The sequence below is a fragment of the Protobothrops mucrosquamatus genome, unplaced genomic scaffold (assembly GCF_001527695.2).
Source record: "Protobothrops mucrosquamatus isolate PMUCROS unplaced genomic scaffold, P.Mucros_1.0 scaffold174, whole genome shotgun sequence".
NCBI classification, from domain to species: Eukaryota; Metazoa; Chordata; class Lepidosauria; order Squamata; family Viperidae; genus Protobothrops; species Protobothrops mucrosquamatus.
Genome location: NW_015386534.1, coordinates 1,126,850 through 1,146,560, shown reverse-complemented (window position 1 = coordinate 1,146,560; position 19,711 = coordinate 1,126,850). Strand labels below are relative to the sequence as shown.

General features: G+C 34.7%; 1 protein-coding gene across 2 annotated transcripts in view; it reads left to right on the top strand.

Annotated features, from left to right (window-relative positions):
* Positions 1–19,711, top strand: part of GAP43 (growth associated protein 43) — a 62,629-nt gene that overhangs the window by 30,725 nt on the left and 12,193 nt on the right. The window contains exon 2 of one of the 2 annotated variants that reach the window (XM_015813611.1): positions 2,282–2,888. In XM_015813611.1, coding sequence (XP_015669097.1) covers positions 2,282–2,888 — 607 coding nt within the window. Of the gene's footprint in view, positions 1–2,281; positions 2,889–17,228; positions 17,312–19,711 lie in introns of those variants that run through there. The other variant, XR_001548835.1, reaches the window with a different exon arrangement.

Genomic DNA, 19,711 nt, shown 5'->3' with positions numbered 1-19,711 from the left:
TGTGACCAACCCAAATTACATTCTGTTATATATGTAGGCAACAGTAAGGTATATTTTTTATTAATATTGATTCTGTTTTGCTCTAATAGTTTTATAAGTTTCAATAAGTGCCAACAAGTGAAAGGTACTAAAAACAGTGATAAATTTCAGAGGTTTAGTTGCTCATTTTAATTATGAAAAACTACAAGTTCTTTTTACGGATTGCTTAGAGATCTTTAGAATAGAACAGTTTAATAAATTATAAATAAATGCAAATGAACCTTGATCCTGCATACTAATAATATATTACATTTTTGTGACTTTTGCCATCAAATCCTTCCATGCATTGAAACTGTATGCCAACTTTAATTCTTGCAAGTATGTAATGAAGCAAAAAGTCCAAAACTTATTGGCTTAGATCTAATTTCACAAACTAAGATGCTCAAATCCACTTCAAACAATTGTTGGTTAAAATCATGGCTATATTCTTTCTAATCCAACTGGGTTGATTTGAATTTTATTTGCTTCACTCTCTTCTATTCGATCTGCTCCTTTGTTCACAACATTCTGTAAGATGAATGTAATTCAGATCTAATAGGGCTTGTCATGGTTACATGATTTTTGCTCACAGAGCACAAAAATGTGATCAAGTTAACATATAGCACTTGCGTGAAGCTGATTAATTTCATGAAGTGGTTAGATTTTCCATTGGAGGTAGGAGTCATCACTCAATGGGACTATTGCAGCAAAAAAAACTAGGAAAAAGATTGCTTGGGAGATTAATATCATTTTTATTAAGGTTACATATTTCAGTCTGAAGTTTATACATTTCTTGTTTGCTATGTTCTAACATTTAGACAACAGCTATTTGAAGAAAACCATCTCTAAAATTTACAATCTTTGCCTTAATGGTTAAGCATTACTGGTTTTCCCTCTAAGGTCACAATTTTTCTTGCAAATTATGTATACATTTAGTATACATGAGTAAGTACAACTATGTGGGTAATTGCTTTCTATTTTGAATAAATAAAAAGTTTTCCACTAACGATATACTCTTATTTATTTATTTGTTCGTTTGTTTGTTTAAATATTTGTTCCAGCTAAGTATGTAAGAAAATGTAATTCAAAGTGTGTTTTGTATATTTGTAACTATTAAAGGAACTGGAAGATTAGGGAATCTCTCCTTCCCTCTCTCTTATAGAAAAGTATTTTTAAGATTTTGTAATTAATAAAAAATATTGGATTGCTCAAACAACCTACCTTATCTACTTTGAAAATAATGTTCAAAACTATATTGACTTCTGTTAATAAGCCCCTTCTATCCCTGAAATCTATTCCAGAATTTTTCCTTAAGAAAACATTTAAAGTGAAAAAGATGGAGTAGTAGCTTAATGTTTTTTGGTTGAAGATTCCTAGCACTACTAAAGAAGGCAGTGACCTAACCACTTTCACATTGTCGCCAATAAAACTATACAGAAATAGCACATGAAATCACAGCTTTGACTTGAAGGAATCTTTACTGTTTTTTTTTTAAAACATTCAGACTGATACTCGGTTCTTGTATGTTTGAATAGGTTTTAAATTTATGAAAACGTTGCTTTGTATCTTGAAATAATGTTCAAAAGGGATTCCCATTTCTGTTCAGGTTGATCAGGGTTGTTCTACACTGCCAATATGTTCAGCTAGTATGCAGAAGAAACTTATGGGATATATTTGTGTAAGGTATGATGTCCAAGACTACCTCAAGCATGGACATTACACAGATAAATAAGTTCTTGTACCATCATTTCCATTAGTTTGTGCTAGGCATGGAATAAAAAAAAGAACCACAAGCCTGTAGCTGCTTAATAAGATGAAAAAGTTACTATAAATGTTGTAAAGCATACCTGCACAAATTGGGTTCCCTGTACAGTACTTTTATAGCATGCTGAAATAGAAATACTACATAAGGTACGCATTGGTTGTCGTGAGACTGTTAGTAATTTATATTCTGCAGCATAATAGCAACCCAGATTAAATGGTAATATGTATCAAAATTGTTTGCTTTTAGAACATGGAGTGTACGAGACATTTATACTTCAATTATTCGGGCATTAGCAATTGAACATTTGTACATTTGTGAACTTTGTATTTTTCAAGAAAAAAGAACACTAACTCACTCTTTTATGCTACTGTATTATTGTGACCTTTGCAATATGTTATGTAAATATCATAACTATATTTATATTGCTCGGTGGAGGCATTTTGAATTAATTGTTAATTAATTGTTTTCTCTTTCTTTCATTTCCCCTTCATTTCAAAGGTTGAAAAAAATGATGACATTGACCAAAAAATTGAACAAGATGGCATCAAACCAGAAGATAAAGCTCATAAGGCAGCCATCAAAATTCAGGCTAGCTTTCGTGGACACATAACAAGGAAAAAGCTCAAGGGAGAGAAGAAGGGAGATGCCCCAGTTACTGATGTTGAAGGTGGAGAGAAGAAGGAAGAGCTCCTTGCCAATGGTCTGGCAGATGGCAAAACTGCTATTACAGAAGTTGTTCCAGCTGAGAATGCCCTACCTGGAGATGAAAGCAAAGGGGAAAGCACCCCAGCAGATGAGAAGAAGGCAGATGGCATTGCCAATAGTGGTTCAGAGCAACCTGTCCCAAAGGCCACTACTCCTGCTACTCCATTGGAGGAAAAGCATGCTCCTGCTGCCACTGAAAGTGCCACTAAAGCTTCCACTGATAATTCACCATCCTTGAAGGCTGATGAAGCCCAAGTCAAGGAGGAACCCAAACAAGCCGATGTGCCTGCCACTGCCACCACTGCCGTCTCCCCTAGTGCTGCAGAAGATGCTACTGCCAAGGCAACAGCGCAACCCCAAACAGACACGGCAGTGAGTAGCCAAAATGAAGAGAAAACAGGTATGCAATAACAGCATGTGGGTAAGCTGTTTTTTTAAATACAGATGAGTAGTGAGCAAATGAGGAATTAACCCATAATTTGGTTGTTTATGAGATTAATGTAGAATAAAATAGGCAGTCATATCTTAAAGTGGAACCTGAATGGTAAGCTCCATGGTGAGAATGTATAATCAAAAATCCTTGTGATAACATCAAGGTCAAAGGTAGGTACATGATGAAATATTAACCAGTAAAATTATCTGAACAGCATGATTGTAAATAAAAATAAAAATAAAAATAAAAAATAAAAATAAAATAATAATAATCTGGGATAGAAATAACATTTATCCAAAAGAGTTAAATTATTATTTCAAGTCTACAGAGATAACTATAGAGTAGTCTCTTGCCTTTTTAGTAGGGAATATAACACCAAAATAGATTTATAGTACATGCACTGTCTCTATGTTTGATTTGTGTAAATAATATTAGCTATTGAATTTAGGGGAACACATATTCCAAAGGTTGATAACCATTAAAAGACTAAAGTAGGATCAGTAGTCAAGCTGGATGGTTTTGGGCTTAATTTCAAATGATTTCAGTGGATTTAGAATTCCACTGTGAAATCACTGTGAAAGTGATTCTGAATCACTTTCTTTCAAATTGGTCTTTAAATCTCATGATAAATCAATGTCTCCTCTGGCTGACTATACAAGGGCATAGTGGTTGAATGAATAATAAACTTTGCAGTTCTAGATGCCAAAAGCAATTTACTATGAGCAGAAACTGGGATGAAAGGATGGCAGGAGAGATGCATAAGGAATTTGGAATTAGTAAACTTGGAAACCTGTTTTCTTGGAATACTGTATGTATCATTTAGTTCAGTGACAGTGTGACAGAATAAATGGACTCTGGATTATAGCCCATTAGGAAACATGCTACCAAATTATGACAACCTTTCCACAACCCTGTCTTTGTGATTTTATTGTTCTCTTCTATAGTTTGACTTGGCAACTCGATGGTTTTAGACTTCTGGATGACTATTGCCTGGATCCAACAATAGAACCCACACAGAATAAAACAAAATTTCTAGGAAAATTAATTTATTATGTAGGGAATAGCACACATTACAGACACTATTATTTTAGAGGTTAATTTTTTTAAAGTTTTCTTGTTCAGGTTATTTCCACAAGTTTCTCAAAACTTCAAGCAATCATACAGGAACAATTTATTAGATTTTATATGATACTTTCTGTTTCTTTGATTATACTGTTCAATATAGAACACATGGATTGGTAGGGTCAAAATGGGAGGGGGTGTTGCTAAGTAGGAAGAAACTAGGAATAAGACAGATGTATATCTGTATTATTTGCAATTTTGTACAGTAAAAATAGAAGCTAATGAATATGTGATTTTCAGGAGAAATAAACAAATGAAGAAAGAGCATTACATAAATATTATACAATTGAGAAAATTGAATTGTAACAATAAAAATGGAATATGATACAAATATTCATTGAGGAAAGGATGTGAATGCAAGGAAACTAAGTATTAGATAAATGAGACAACTCAGAGAATCAAATGGGTTCACAAGAAAGAAATGACAACAAGTTAGAAGAATTAATCATTTGGTTGCCAGAAATAATGCATCAGTACAAATTTACTGTATCAATCATTAAACTACTCAAAGATTTCAGGTGATAATGAGCTATAATTATAGTGAAAATGTATGTCAGTGAAACATGGGCACTAACAATTGATACAAAATCTACGAGTGGCACAAAGAGTCATGGAAAGTACATGCTCAGCATCAAAAGACAAGATAGAAATATCTGCACATGGATTAGAGAACAAACAAAAATATACGAAGCTATCAAAAAGAGTGAAAGAATTGAAATGGAAATGGGCCGGTCACATAGCAAGAAGAACTGATGGCAGATGGACTAAGGCAGTCATAGAATGGATCCCACTTGATAAAAAATGTCCACAAAAGAGACCTAAAACAAAATGGATCAACAACATCAGCAAGTATTGCGGGCCCAACTGGCAAAGAAAAGTTCAAGACAGTATTGGTTGGAAACATGCAGAAGAGGCCTTTATCCTGCAGTGGATAGACAATGGCTAAAATGATGATGAAAACATATATATAGTGAAAACATATATATATACATATCTTTCTATCTTTTCTACCCATGAGCTAATCACCTGTTGTAAACTCTATGGATACATGAACTATTGCCCTCCCTTCCATCCCTTCCTAAGGCATTTTCCCCAACCACAGCAAAAATGTTTTTTTTTTAAAAAAAAAACAATATTTTCCTTAATTTGCATTGTGGCAGTATGTAGTGTCCTGATAATATTTTCCTTAATTTCCACTAAGTGACAGCATGTAGTCTCAGATTACAGATTAGAGGCCAAGGTGTGCACCAAATTTTAAACTAGTGACAAATTTCCTGTCAACTTTGTCAAAATGTCTTCATTCAACAGCAGGTTCAAACTTCATATGGATGTATACTAGTTTCTTTTCCTTATTTCTTACATATTATTTTTACATATTATCCAGCCTTTGAAGTCCAAACACTATATGCCTTCCTAACCATTTAGTAATTTGATTTCAGATGGTAAACAGAAAGGCAGAGCTCATTTATTGCAGTTTTAAACTGGAAAGCAAAAGGTTTATTTATTTAAATAATTTATCTATCTCACAACAATGACTCTGAGTGACATACAGGACTTAAAACAACAACTACACATCAGTATATAACATAAACATTATAAGATTTTAAAAAATCCAGTAAAAAATATCAGAATTTCAACATCAGAGTTCACCTAACTACCCAGGATAATGCCAGGGGAAACAGGCAGGTATTCAGTGCCTCGCAAAAGGCTAAGAGAATTTGAGCCATCCAGATTTCAAGATGGATGCTATTCCATAGGGCAGATGCTGCCACAGAGAAGACATGACCTTTGGATCCAATAAGATGGTACTGTTTGAAAAAAGGGAGTCAGAGTATGTACTTCTTGCTACATTTGGAGGGAAACAGTGGAAAAGAAGTGGTCCTGCAAGTATTTTCTATTGGTTCTTGAATATTAGCTTTATTGAGGGAGCCACTGGGGCTCTTCTTGCTGTGATCTCCAACAGAGTATCGTTGTCCCATTGTTCCACAGATAGTCAGACTCTTTCTTCCATGCTTTGGAATTTTGTAGAACTCTATAGAACTCTTATCTTTTTCTGAACTCCTGTCTCATTATTAATTTTTTGTCTTATGGACAGTATCTCTTCCTCTGCAGGAGGATAAAAATTTATGATAGTTTAGTAGATAATACATAAACAGTGTTGGACTCATACCAAAAATGTGGGCCTCACATTGCTATATGTACACTTTCTATGGGTGAATACACAATCCCCACAATCTCCAAATTACTTCCATCAAGGACAAAACTAGAACTTTTGTCTAAATGGAAATTGACACATAATGATTACCTGTTGAAGTTAATGAAAAATGAAATGTTGCCTTCCCATCAGAGATATTGTGCTTTTAGTTGAGGTTTCTGATTTGGTATAAAAGGATGTTCCCTCCCTTTCATGTCCCACATAGTTTCTGGTGCATTAAAGGATTGGTGTAGGATCAAGGAAGAAAGAGGTAGAGGCACCAGAAGGCAACAATAGAGAACTAGGTATGGCATCTTGTTAATATTGAAAATGCATCTGAATATTCAAAGAAAAGCACTTAGAAAAACTCGTTTTTGAATGCTGGTAACATATTTAGAAAGAGAAACTTCAGTTTTATTCATTCTCTTCACAATTCCTTCTGTTTATTCATTTTCTACAACGTGAGTCCTTTTCGTTTAGCTAAATGACTTGAGATCACTTTATAAACTGATCCAACATTGCTGTAAAAGGGACAAAGAAATAAAAGTGCAAACATTTGAAGTGGAAAATGTTCCACAAGAGTTTTTGTGAAAATTTGTGGATATTCTTCAAAAGGTTCTGACTCTTATTGTAAAAATAGTATACAATATTGTCTCATGTCACTGAGCAAAAGCTGTCAATGTAATTGGTAGTGGAAAGCTGCCAATAAATAAATGAATTCAATGGCTACAAGCCAGTAACATTGGCTAGCTACTAAGACAGCTATTACTATTACAAAAAATAAATGCAGCTCAGCCTTTTTTTCTTGTAGTGTTTCTGCAGTTACCTCAATTTTCTAATCCAAGAATATGATCTCATCAGTGACATTGACCAACATATGAGCTCCCTCCTTTTCTTTGTCCTTTGAGAAACATTATATTTCATGAAAAGGGATAGATTGAGGGACATATCCATTCAATGATATGACAGCAAAATGGCAAAATTATATTCTTTGGTTTCTCCCTTCTCTTATTATCTATGTTCCATTTTTTAAGGGTTATTTCCTTGAGGATTTTTACATCAGTCAATTTAATGGTTTTTCAGACAGTAGTCACAATATGAATATTCCGTTTTTGTTGAAAAATATGATATAAGAAAAATGTGTATCTTAGAATGAAAAGACATTAGGAAGGACTTGAAGCAAGATGGAATTATGGTACATGTTCTCAGAACAAAATCCTTTGGGATACTTCCTTGAGTACATTTAGCACAACTGAAGAGAATACTGCACAGGATCTATTGAAATGAAAATAATATATTACATTTTATTAAGCTTGGGCAATGTGTAGCCTTTGGCTTGATTTCATTTGGAGCTTAGACTATCTTCATAAATTTTCTAGAAGCAGTTTTCCTTTTTTTAGCAAAAAATAAAAGAGATAATACTAGAGAAATAGGTATATAGAAAGAGAAAGAGAGGGACATTAAAACAAGGAAGAAAAAGTGAACCTAAGAGAGAAAATGTTAGAAGGATATCACCATGGCAATCTTTAGCTCAGCCCTAAGCCCAGTGGTGGGATTCAGCCGGTTTGCACCAGTTCGGCAGAACCGGTAGCTAGTTTTTTGTTGCCTAGGCCCAGAATGGATTTAAGCAGCATCCACACAGAGAACCGGTTGTTCACATATTTAAATCCCACCACTGCCTAAAACAGGGGTAGGCAACCTTAGCTCTTTTATGACTCGTGGACTTCAATTCCCAGAATTCCTGAGCTAGCCATGCTGTCTCAGGAATTCTGGGAGTTGAAGTCCACGAATCATAAAAGAGCCAAGGTTGCCTACCCCTGGCCTAAACCCTACAAGGCTTATTCGCAAAGAAGTATAGCTCTTGAAAGGAAGGGGTGATTTGCAATGACTTATTTTGACTTTTGTTTTATAAAGAGGTTTGATATTTTTAAAGATAAGAGGACAGATATTTATCTTTAGAAAAAACTTAAAGTATTTATCTTGAGTGGAAAACTTCCCACACATTTGGTAATAGCAGAATCCTATGTACATATGTTTTATTTTGCAGTTCCAGTACTCTATGAATCACATTGATTTTCCTACTAGTTTCATAGACAAACAATTTTTACAGATTATTTCCATAATGTTTATTGGAAAATAAGGAAACAAATAACATTAAAGTATTTCTTGCACATATAAAATGGTTTCCAGGCAGCATTTTTGCTGTGTAAAAATGTAAACAAAAATCTACACCCTACAAATTTAGATAACATGATCTTTATGTTATCCTCATTTTAGAGCTGCTATCACACTGGAGAAATTTAGTACTCTTTTAAATTTCACTCTATTTAATCCAGAAATATTTGCAGAGATTACTTTTAAGGGACTGGAGGCTAAAACATAAAGAACTGTTGCTGGAATTGGGTATGCCTAGTTTAATGAAGAGAAGGACTACAGGTGATAATGATAGTTCCAATAGCTCAGGGGTTGCCTCAAAGAAGAGGGAGTCAAGCTATTCTCTAAAGCACCTGAGGGCAGGACAAGAAGCAATGGATGAAAACTAATCAAAGAGAAGTAAGAAGAAATTTCCTGACATTTAAAACAATTAATCAGTGGAACAACTTGCCACCAGAAGTTGTGAATGCTCCAACACTGGAAGGTTTTAATAAGAGACTGGACAAGAATCTTTAACAAAAGATTGGACACTCATTCATCTGATTTCCTGCCTGAGCAGGGGGTTTGACCAGAAGACCTCCAATGTCCTTTCCAACTCTGTTATTCTATTCTATTCTATTCTATTCTATTCTATTCTATTCTATTCTATTCTATTCTATTCTATTCTGTAAGCAAACGCTGTTTCCCTTCTGACAGCACTACAAGGATTAAATATAATGTGCAATCTGTCTATGCATAAATTTTCTTTTTCACAAGCTCTGGGTTGTACATCAATCTATAATTAAATCCTTACATGCATTTCTTTTGTATGATAATTTTTATTCAGTTTGTTTGGCGTGACTCTTAATCTTTACTTTTCTTATTCTCTTGTTTTTCCTATTAAGAAATGCATACTAGTTTTAGTGAATGTTTTAACTAGCGATATCTGTCTCTTAAAATGGTATTATTATATTTAATATGAAATGTTGAGAAAGTTATAAAGATTCAGTGTACTGTACACACTACAAGATAATGTAGTAGTTAAGATGTTGGACTAGGATGAAAGAAATTCAGAGATTAAATCTCCCTCAGCCATATATGACAGTGTATCAATCATTACTTCTCACTCCAGGCTGCTTTGCAGGGAAAAAAATTGGAGGAGGAAACACTATGATATTTAGAAATAAATGAATGTATATTTGTGATGCTTCATACATAAGTTTCATTAGTGTTAAGTCCACCTCTCCATTATGATTTTCTGCCCTATAACCCATTGTATTGCTTGTTAAGGAGAAATAGTGTGGTTATGTCTCTTATCAGTAAATGAAATAAATGAAAACTGTTTCCTGTCTGATATTAGTGATGAAGGGCTCAGTCAATAGAACCAACTTTTTAGTTTTCATGTCTTGCCCCTTTTAGATTTGTGTGATGTCAAAATGGGCCAGACTTGGTTTGTGATGCATCTTGTTGACATTCATGGATATTTACTTCCATCAGTTGACCCCAATAAAATGTGATGTTTTTTATGGAATTGTTGCCTAATGACCATTATATTATCTTTTAAGTATAAGGGTTGTTATTTTTACTTTGTCAATATTTTAATGGATATTTAACCACTGGAAGACTCCTCTATTCAGACACAGGAACATTTATATTTATTTACCATTATTTTGTTTTAATTATTTGAATAGCATTTTAATCATGATAATATTTTATATTGAGCTTTACATGACAGTCTGAATGAATAAATGTTGCTATGAATAGTCTTCTAGTTGTATCAGCTTATCATGCTACATGTGTTCGAATCATATTAATCTAAATCATTTAATTCATCATTAAAATGGCTTGATCACAATTTGTACAAAAGTTCTATTATCAAGGGACTTCTTCATAGTTACTTAAAAGCCAGCTCACGCCTGCTGTAAGTGACCAAACAGACTGAACACAAAGATGAATTAAACTAAACAAAAAACAGTGAATAATTCTTCTTCCACATTGCTCGCTAAGAGCTAGACTGATAGTGATTTTTTTTTTAATTTCATCCTGGGGGATCTTCATTTAAATTGCAACCTAATGAAGATCCACTTTTAAACATGCTTATCTCTTGATCAAAATCTTTTAGAGATTAAAATCTTTAAGGGAACACTTTTTGGCAGATCCTGAGCATTGGCTAGAGTCACTAAAATGAAATAACTTCAGAAAAGCAAGGGATATCTTGTAGTGATATTCAGGTCATTTGATCTAAAGGAATCTGTTGTGTCAGTATAGAAACTGTTTTGTGCACTATACATGTTCATACGTATGATATATAAGCCTTTTTCATATAACTTCCAAATCTATGAATGCTGGAGTGTGGCCAACAAAGCGGAATGGAAGTTGTTGTTGTGATCACTCAGTGTTCTTGCATTTTTGCAAAATATGAGGAAATGTTTTATAGTTTTAATGATTAAAGTTGCAAATCAGGCAAAATGGTTAATGTTCATTATAAGAATTTCTTAGATTCATACCATTTTTTAAAAAATGATCATGCCATGTAAGTCCATGAACAATGTTTAAATACCACAGGCAATATAATATTTCTATAGAGTTTATTTAGGGGCCAACAAATGGAGCAGTATAATTTAGTTTGTAATGTTGAAATTTGATCCTTTTTATTCAAGGCAGTAAAATAAACCAGTATAGCCAAGATGCATTATTTTGGATGCAGTTAGCTGTAGGGTTAGATCAGAGATTAAATGTATAGGACAAAACCTTTCTTGTACTACTTCTGGTGGTCAGTAGAAGGACATACTGTGTAAAATGGAAATTTTACCCCTTCTCTAAGGGTTGGCAGTCATGAAAAACCTTGTACATGTAAAATCTTATACATGAGATCATGTCTTATGTAACTTCCATGTTGTTCAGATTTGAGAGTTTAAGAAAATAAATACATACTGAACTGGATCCATCCAATCCCTCATAAATTGGCCCTTTGTTGTCACATTCCTCTCTTTTTAAAACCTTATGAAAATATGAAAACTATTTAACAATGGAATAAATCACTACATGTAGTAGTTAGTAGTGCTATTGCACACATCTTAGCAACACAAATTGGCTGATAGCCTATTAGATTTTCTCTTTTGAAAGCCAGTTATTTGCAGAATTGAACAATGCAAATCATTATCCCTTCCTACTCCAACTGCGAAATCAGTAATTCCAATTACTTAGCAACAAAAATAATGGTTAGCCATTCCTCTGCATTTCGCGTCACACTTTTGCTGTGAAAAGTTTATTTTTTTAAAAAGGAGTCTAAGAATTCTGAGAGGCTACAATACTGCAATCAGCTTCATCTCCATTTACTTCTGAGATACTCAGTTTTAATGTAATGGCCTTTAGTTTATGAAAACTCCTGCTATAGAAAACCTATCAGTTCCCTAGATAGAACAGATTGTTTCCTTTTTTTACTATAACAAGTGCTGTATGTCTGGAAGATTTTTTTGGCATCTGATTGGCCAGCAACAGGAAACCTTGAGAGGGAATCAAGCTGCTATAGCACAATGAACAATGTTGATACTGGTTTTTATTATTCGTTTCTTACCTCTTGTGTTTCTCTAGTTGTCTTTTTAGGTTACGTTAATTCCTAATTAAAATAATCTATAGTTTACCACAGCCATCATCCTGAGAGAGTGGGAAAGAGAGAGAATGGCATTTGAAGATCCCATACTTTAATTTGCTATCCAAGAAGAAAAAGAAGATATAATGTTTTAAACTTAAAGCGCAAAATTTGATCAACACATTTACTGACTCCTACTAAGGAACAATATGGAAGTTTATCAGTTCTATAAAACTTTTCCTCAGGCAATAAATAAAAAGAAAAGTAGAAGTAGATGATAGAACATAGGCTCAGCATGAAACAAATTCTGTTTGTTTCAGACATAATGGTAAGCTGATAAGAATCTGGTGTCACTATGCTTAGAGACTGTTTATATTAGTTTCTTAAATGAAAAATGATAACCATTTGCATAATTGCTTTTCAAAGTACAGTTTAAAATGATATATAGGGCTCATTCTCATTTCTCCAACCATGGCGTAAGCCTATTTGAAAGTTGGTGGGAAATAAGTTAGTGCTAGTTACCTTAGCTGATGTATGCCTTATGTTCTTTTTCTGAATTCTGATTTGTTATTTTTGATTTTTTAATCGCTATTTCAGTTCTGCTGTATAAGCCATAAGTCACTTGTGACTGAAGCAGCATACAAGCTGACAAATGAATAAATAAGTGAAAAGATGCTTCAGAATTTATATGTACAATATTCTAAAGGAAGATACTGGCATGTTCAGTATCAATAGTAAGGATTTTTTTTTAAAAAAGAAATAGAACAAGTACACAAAAAAGATCTGGTCAAAGGCAATCCTTATGTTTAACAAGAAGTAAACAAGCTTAGCCATATCAGAGTCATCTTTCTACTTAAGGTTCTATTTCCATTTTTTTAAGGTACTGATAATCAGAAACCTATGGAATTGACCTGGAATAGGTCGATTAAATTTTAAAAAAAGTTTTACCTGCTGAATACCCTCTTGTCTTGGAAAAACTCTACAAAGTAAAATTTGACAAGTATGTTAATAAATAAAAAAATAATATATTTTAAAATGCAGTAGTTTATTTCTCTATTGTTAAACTTCCTGTCGCCCCTCCTTCTCCCTAGTTCAGAACTAATTAAATGTGCCTGTTAGCATGACTCAAAAGTAATTACTATGATGTTTTCACACCTGGGCTTCAATGACTCAGCACAAGCGCTCAGTATTCCCTTTCTGGGCTTTTGGGGGTAGTAATTATTGGATTTGGCAGAATGGGTGTCTATGCAATCATTAAAGGTTTTTGCCTTTGTGTCTGGGCAAATGACAAAACAAAGGAAAGGAAGTCAAGGGAAGAGGGAGACCATGGGATGAATTGCTGCCCTGCTACATCATCTGTCAGGATGTACATAGAGTTTAATTAATATCTTAGTTTAGTCCTGGATTTTTTTTTCTTTTAATGTCGGAGCACCCTGAGCAACATGCAACAATAAACAGTCCCCCCAAGTACATGAAAAATGTTTCTCATTTGTAACCATCCAGTCCCTTACTAAGATTTTCTTAATTCTCTAAGATGAGTAATAGGATTATATCATGGGAAATGCTTTTAGAACAATTGTAAGATCTATTGTTAAATTAATCTACTTTTCATAGAGACACAACGATTCAAACCCTTTTGTCATGAATTTTAAAATTCATAACTCAATGGCAGTTGCAGCATCCACAGATTTTCTAATCTTTTAATTCTCATGTCTGACACCAACATTGCTAATTAAATCCATGTTACAGTAACAAGGGATTCATGGGGAGAATTTGGATAGTGAACTGGTCATCTTAAATCTGAATATGTCAGAAGCTGTTTTGATGGCAGGACCTCTTTAATCTTTTGTTCATTTGTTGAAAACTCAATTTTATGAGGTAGAAATATAGAAATATTTATAGGTTTCTCCAAAAGTTTGGATGATAGTTTCAATTTACTTATTTATCATATTTAAGAACCACCCATCTCCCTCAAAGAGGGACTCTGGGCATTGTACAATAAAATATTCAAAGTATAAAAACAGTATATGAAATTTAAAAGAGGCAAATAATGTTAAAATTATTTAAAAGATGGGTGGGGGGGGACAGCCTTTCAGGATGCTAACCAGCCCCAGGGCTGCCTGCTCCTCTGTGCAACCTGGAAGGCCAGGAGAGTGGGGCCCTGTGTTCCACAGGGTGTGGGCAATGGAAGAGAAAGCTCTCTTTATGAACCCTACCAGTTGGAATTCTTTGGGGGTCTGCAGTATACCTTTCCCATCTGACCAGGTGAGGCAGGCTCATGTAATGGGATGAAGATGGCTCTGTAGGTAGCCAGGTCCCATGCTATTTAGGTCTTTCTAGGTCATAATTACATCTTAAGTTGGCCCTGAAAGCAAATTGGCACCCAATGCAGCTTGCAAAGCAGAGGTATTATATGTGTCCTTCTTTGGGCATCCAATATAGCTCACATGGCCACATTTTGCACCAGCTGATGCTTCTGGATACTTTTCAAGGGTGGCCTCATATAGAACATATTGCAATACTCCAAATGAGAGGTATATTCATTCAGTCATGAGTGACTGAGTAGAAAGCTTCCCAATTTAGGAAAGGGTGCAACTTTACACGAAGTTGAGCGAAGACCCTTGAGCCACAACTGCTATTTGCATTACCCACAGCCATTCTGTCTTATCAGGATTCAGTTGGAGTGTGTTGTTCCCACAGCCTCCAGGACTGCAAAGGAGCATTCACAGCCTCCAGGGTGGAACTAATTATCATCAGCCTACTGGTGATACCTCATTCCATGGTGATGGATGAACTTACCCAGTGGTTTCATGTAGATGTTAAAAAGGAATGCAGCATGCCACAAACAATGGCTGTGAGCTGGACCTTTTGCTCCCTATCAATTGGAACCAGATTTAGAGGAAGGAGTGTGAACTGTGAACTATGCTACCTACCCGAAATCAGTTAACTACCATTGACCTATTTTTCACCTAAACTGTACCTGTACAGTAAAACCTTACTTTTCTCTCCATTGAATTTCATTTTGTTAGATAGGGCCCAGTGTTCAAGTCTGTCAAGATCCATCTGGAATTTGAGCCTATCTTCTAGAGTGTTGACTATTACTGCCAGCTTAGTATCCTTTGTTGGTGCTTGTTAAGGCTATGCAAAACTTACATTGGTTCAAAACATATTATGGTTTCTGAGCAGAGCCAATAGTATTCATCAGATTACTAGCTTGCCTGCTTGCTATTTAATATATAAACTGTCAGGAGATTTGGAGCTTGATATATTCCTGTGGTAATAACTCACAATTCTAATACTCTATTTCACTGAAATTTAAGGATGTTTTTCAAGTTATAAATCACTGTTTATATTGATAATGAACTAATAGTATTGATAACATATCACCTGCTTTGAATAATTAAAAGAATTTAAAAATATATTCTCAAGAGGCCATTCCTGACTGTATATAAATTTAGTACAGTCTACAACCTTCTCCTTTAAGAAAGATTATTGAGAAGGTAATAGGTTCAGACTGCCTTGAATAAAGCAGACTATCTGGGCTGTTTCAGTCAGGTTTCAGCTTGAGATACAGCTTGATCATTTCTGGTGGATCACCTGTGAAAATTTGGAATGGACATGGTGGCTTTGTCACAGGTCTCCTGGATTTTTCAGCAACTTTTGGTACTATCAACCATGGTATCCTTCTGGACTGTCTCTAGAGATTGGTATTATTATTATTATTTTATTATTATTATTTATTGTATTTTTACCCCGCCCTTCTCCTTGCGGACTCAGGGCGGCTAACAGCCTAATAAAACAAATAGTGGGGAGTGGGGAGTCCTGTTTTGTGGTCATTTTCCTCATTTCTCTATGACTAGTTCCATTAAGAGTTGAGTGGGCTTAGATTGAACTCTAGGTCTCTGCAACATGGGATGGCTTAGGTCTTGGGTCTCTTGCCCCTTCTCTTTGATATCCAACAAGAACGCTGACAGATGTATTGCATTGAATGCAATATCATCAGTATATCCAAGTTTTCATGCTGAATTAGCAAAGTGATGCTGACCAGGTGTTGGTCTATTGCCCATAGACTGTAAGGATTTGGATAGAGAAGAACTGGATTTGACTGAGACTTAGCAAGATGGAGTGAGTTTTGACCTTCCTAGATGTCAACCAAGCTGGCGTGCAACTTAGGGGTCCTCCTAGACTCATGGCTCCTTCTTGAGCATATGGCAAATGCAGCTTGGAGATCCTTTGCACAGATTCATCTTGTGCATCATTGTGCCCATTTAGGGGCCACAGCATTTTCTCAATCGTGCCTTAGTTACTATCAGGTTATTATGGATTCAAGTTATGAATAAATTATTAGATTCCACAGGGAAAAAGAAACTTAAACATTTAAATTATTGGATTCTACTGGAAGCCAAAGTAACAGCATGATCAGCACAAAACTATCTGTAGTCAATCAGAGCCACATAGGTGTTGGTGCAATTACAGTACTGGAGGTTTTTTTTAAGATGTCCTAAAATGACAATATTAATTGAAACAATAATAGGCTAAAAAAATCAATAGGACTAAAGTTTTCTCTGGATTTACCTCTAAATGTACATGCCAAATTTTTATAGTAACCAACAAAAATGGTTTTGAAAGGATATCTGTTGGGTTTATTTATATGTAAACATCCTAAAGATTCTACTATAATTATATTTATGCCATTTGTTTTCCTAATAAATATTGAGCACTAAAGCTTTCTGAGAATAATTGGTAAAGCTATAAGGTGGTATCTTGATTTATTTTTCACTATGTTTATTAAATATAAATCCAGGCTAAAGCAATTACCAGTTGTGTAGGACATTACAACATTCTGAAAAAATGCTCTAGAAATGTTCACATTATTATCACTTTTTAAAGAAAACTTGTGGAATGTATGTATATATTGCATTCTTCATTTGAAATACTAATTTTTAAAAATGTAACATATAAAATTTTCTCCTGCTGAAAACAGTTTATAGGACTTCCCCAAAATCTACTGTACAATATTTTACAGACTGCATATCATTGTTGGTTCTAAAAGTTGTAGCCAAAATCATCATCTTGTCTGTATGGCCACATTTCAGTGATGGGAAATAAATGATGCGAATGTGACATCACTGCACAGCGAGCTGTTCTGCCTTTGCTTTTCCTCATTGGCTTTGATGATTGCTGGGGTCGGACAACTTGCAGTGCAGTGATGTCATGCCACACGTTTCACCTTAATTAAGTCTCAAGCCGGAGAGAGAAGGAAGAAACACAGATTGTTGCTTTTGGTGAGAACAACGTACATCTGCCTATGACTTCCCTTTTCTCATGCTAAAAGCAACAAGAAACACTGTAAGTTCTTTCAGTCTGAAATCCTTATACCTTTTCTTCTTTATTTGTTTTTTGTTTAATGACATCTTACTTTATTTTGCGCATTACTGTGTTTGAAATGATCATGGTAAGAAACAGCATTAAGCTGCATCTTTATATGTATTTTTCATAGTTCTTACTGTAGTATTTTACAGCAGAGGTGGTATTTCTGGGGTATGTAATTTGAAGCAAATTTATGCATTTTTCACTTCATTTACTTAGAATGTATATCCTTTTCTTAAAGAGTAATGATAGTTCAGCAAACATACTAGAAAGAAGTCAAGAAATCTGATTAAACCTGTAATCTTATTTCCCTTTACAGAAAGTCAGCTGTATTGAATTTAATAGAATTACTTTCTAAGTAGACTCATAGAAACGTGTTCTGTAACACTTCTCCTTGAAGCAGTGACCACTACATGCACCCTTTTAGCTACTAATATTTACAGGAAAGAATGGTATTTATTTGGTTTAACCTGATGGAAGAAATCTTCTATATTAATGAAATAAGGATATGGGAGAAACAAATTGGCTGTATATTGTTAAATATATATATATATTGTTAAATATATATATATCGCGTGCACACACACACATATATTGTTGTGCCAATTACCAACAAATTACCAACAAAGGAAACTTTAACAGGTTGCTTAATGATTATTTATTGTTATGTAAAATTATTAATAGAGTGAATTGTAGTTGAAATTGTAACCTTCTATGAATCCCTTCATTGTGGCAGTTCAAAAAAAATAAAATAAATAAATTTTGTGACTTCAATAATCACCATGTTAAAATCAGGTGACAATTACATTTCAAAGTACATGAAATCAGCAAGAAGTTTAAAAACTACTTTAGTTAGGCAATCATTTGACTAGGGCTATATTTAACTCCTGAAACTCCATAATCCTATTTGTTGAAAACTCATAGTACTTTTCTTTAAAATAGGCCTAGAGCACTTAAAAAAAGATATTCCCAAAATATGAATATTACATAATTGTCTCATCTCTTAAAGCCTTCTAGACTTCTATAATGTAAATATGGCTGATACTACTAATACATTGCCCACTGCTATCTTGAAGAGTAACCCTCACTGAATGTATTGCGTCTTATTAAATTTAATCTTGCTTTGCACATCTAGCCAAATATGATTTTCCAAATGATTATGACTAAATGTACCATAGCACAATGCATAATGTGAACTTAATCAACGTTCCTCATCTTGATGAGAATATGTGCTGTTACTGCTACATAGTGAGCAAACAAATTTAACAAAACACTTTGAATTACCACCAAGTGCTAGCTTAGTTGCTCCTAAACTTATTTAAGGAAATGTAGAGATTTAATGTCAGGATCATTGTGGGATATCATCTGTTGTCTGATGAACAACATATTTCTCTTTTAAAGAGTGACATTTTCTGTTAAGTTACTCCCACACAGGATTAACTGGTGAAAGAAAGCATATTAGTGCTTTCATTTTAACCCATGTTTACAGCAAAAGGCAAATGATTTGGAAATGAACTGTTTTTTTTAATGAACAGGAAAATATATGTTTTTGTATAGAAAAGCTGTCCAAGGCAGAACTCATTGTCAAAATGAGAAAGGGCTGGGCTGCACTTGGAGATGCTGGAAACACTGTTTGAAAGTGATCCTGAGTTCTGGCCCTAAGCATTTGGGACCAGGTAGACGAATCAGTAGCCTTGGGTTCTGACTGCTGCTCTTGAATGACAGATCAGTGTATAATAAATCTGTCCTTATCCACGATGTGGGCCAGGGTGCCAGTCTGGCATGCTGAGACCTGGGTGGTCCAATAGGCGTGGAATATCTCAGTAATATGTGTTTCATGTGTTTCATGTTTCATGTTTCATGTTTGGTACCAGGGACCTCAGGGAAGGAAGTTATATTGTTATTCATGTATAATTGACAGCTCTTAGAGGTTCTGCTCCACAGATAACTGGGTGTGAGTCTCTCTTGGTTAAGTTAGGCCTTCAGGAACAATTGGACTATTGCTGGCTTACCATCGTCTCTGCTTGAGCTGCAGTATTCCTTTGCCAGGTTGGTAGTGGAGTCCTTGAAGCTGATGATCCTAGGAGACTTTAAACTACCTGTGATGATGTTAAAGGCAGGGCAGCTCAGGAGTTCAGGACCTCCATAACAACTATCAACCAGTCCCAAATGATAAAAGCCTGAATTATTCCAGAAGTCTCACACTAGATCTTTTTGTCTTGAGACAGTTGCAGTGTGCTCTAATATTGGAGAACCTCACCATCAGCCTATGGCCACAGATATATCACTTTTTGGTTGTTCTCTGACTCATTGGGACCACCTTACTTCCACAAGGAGAGAGGCCTTTTTTGAGTGGCCCAGATTACATATGGACTCTGT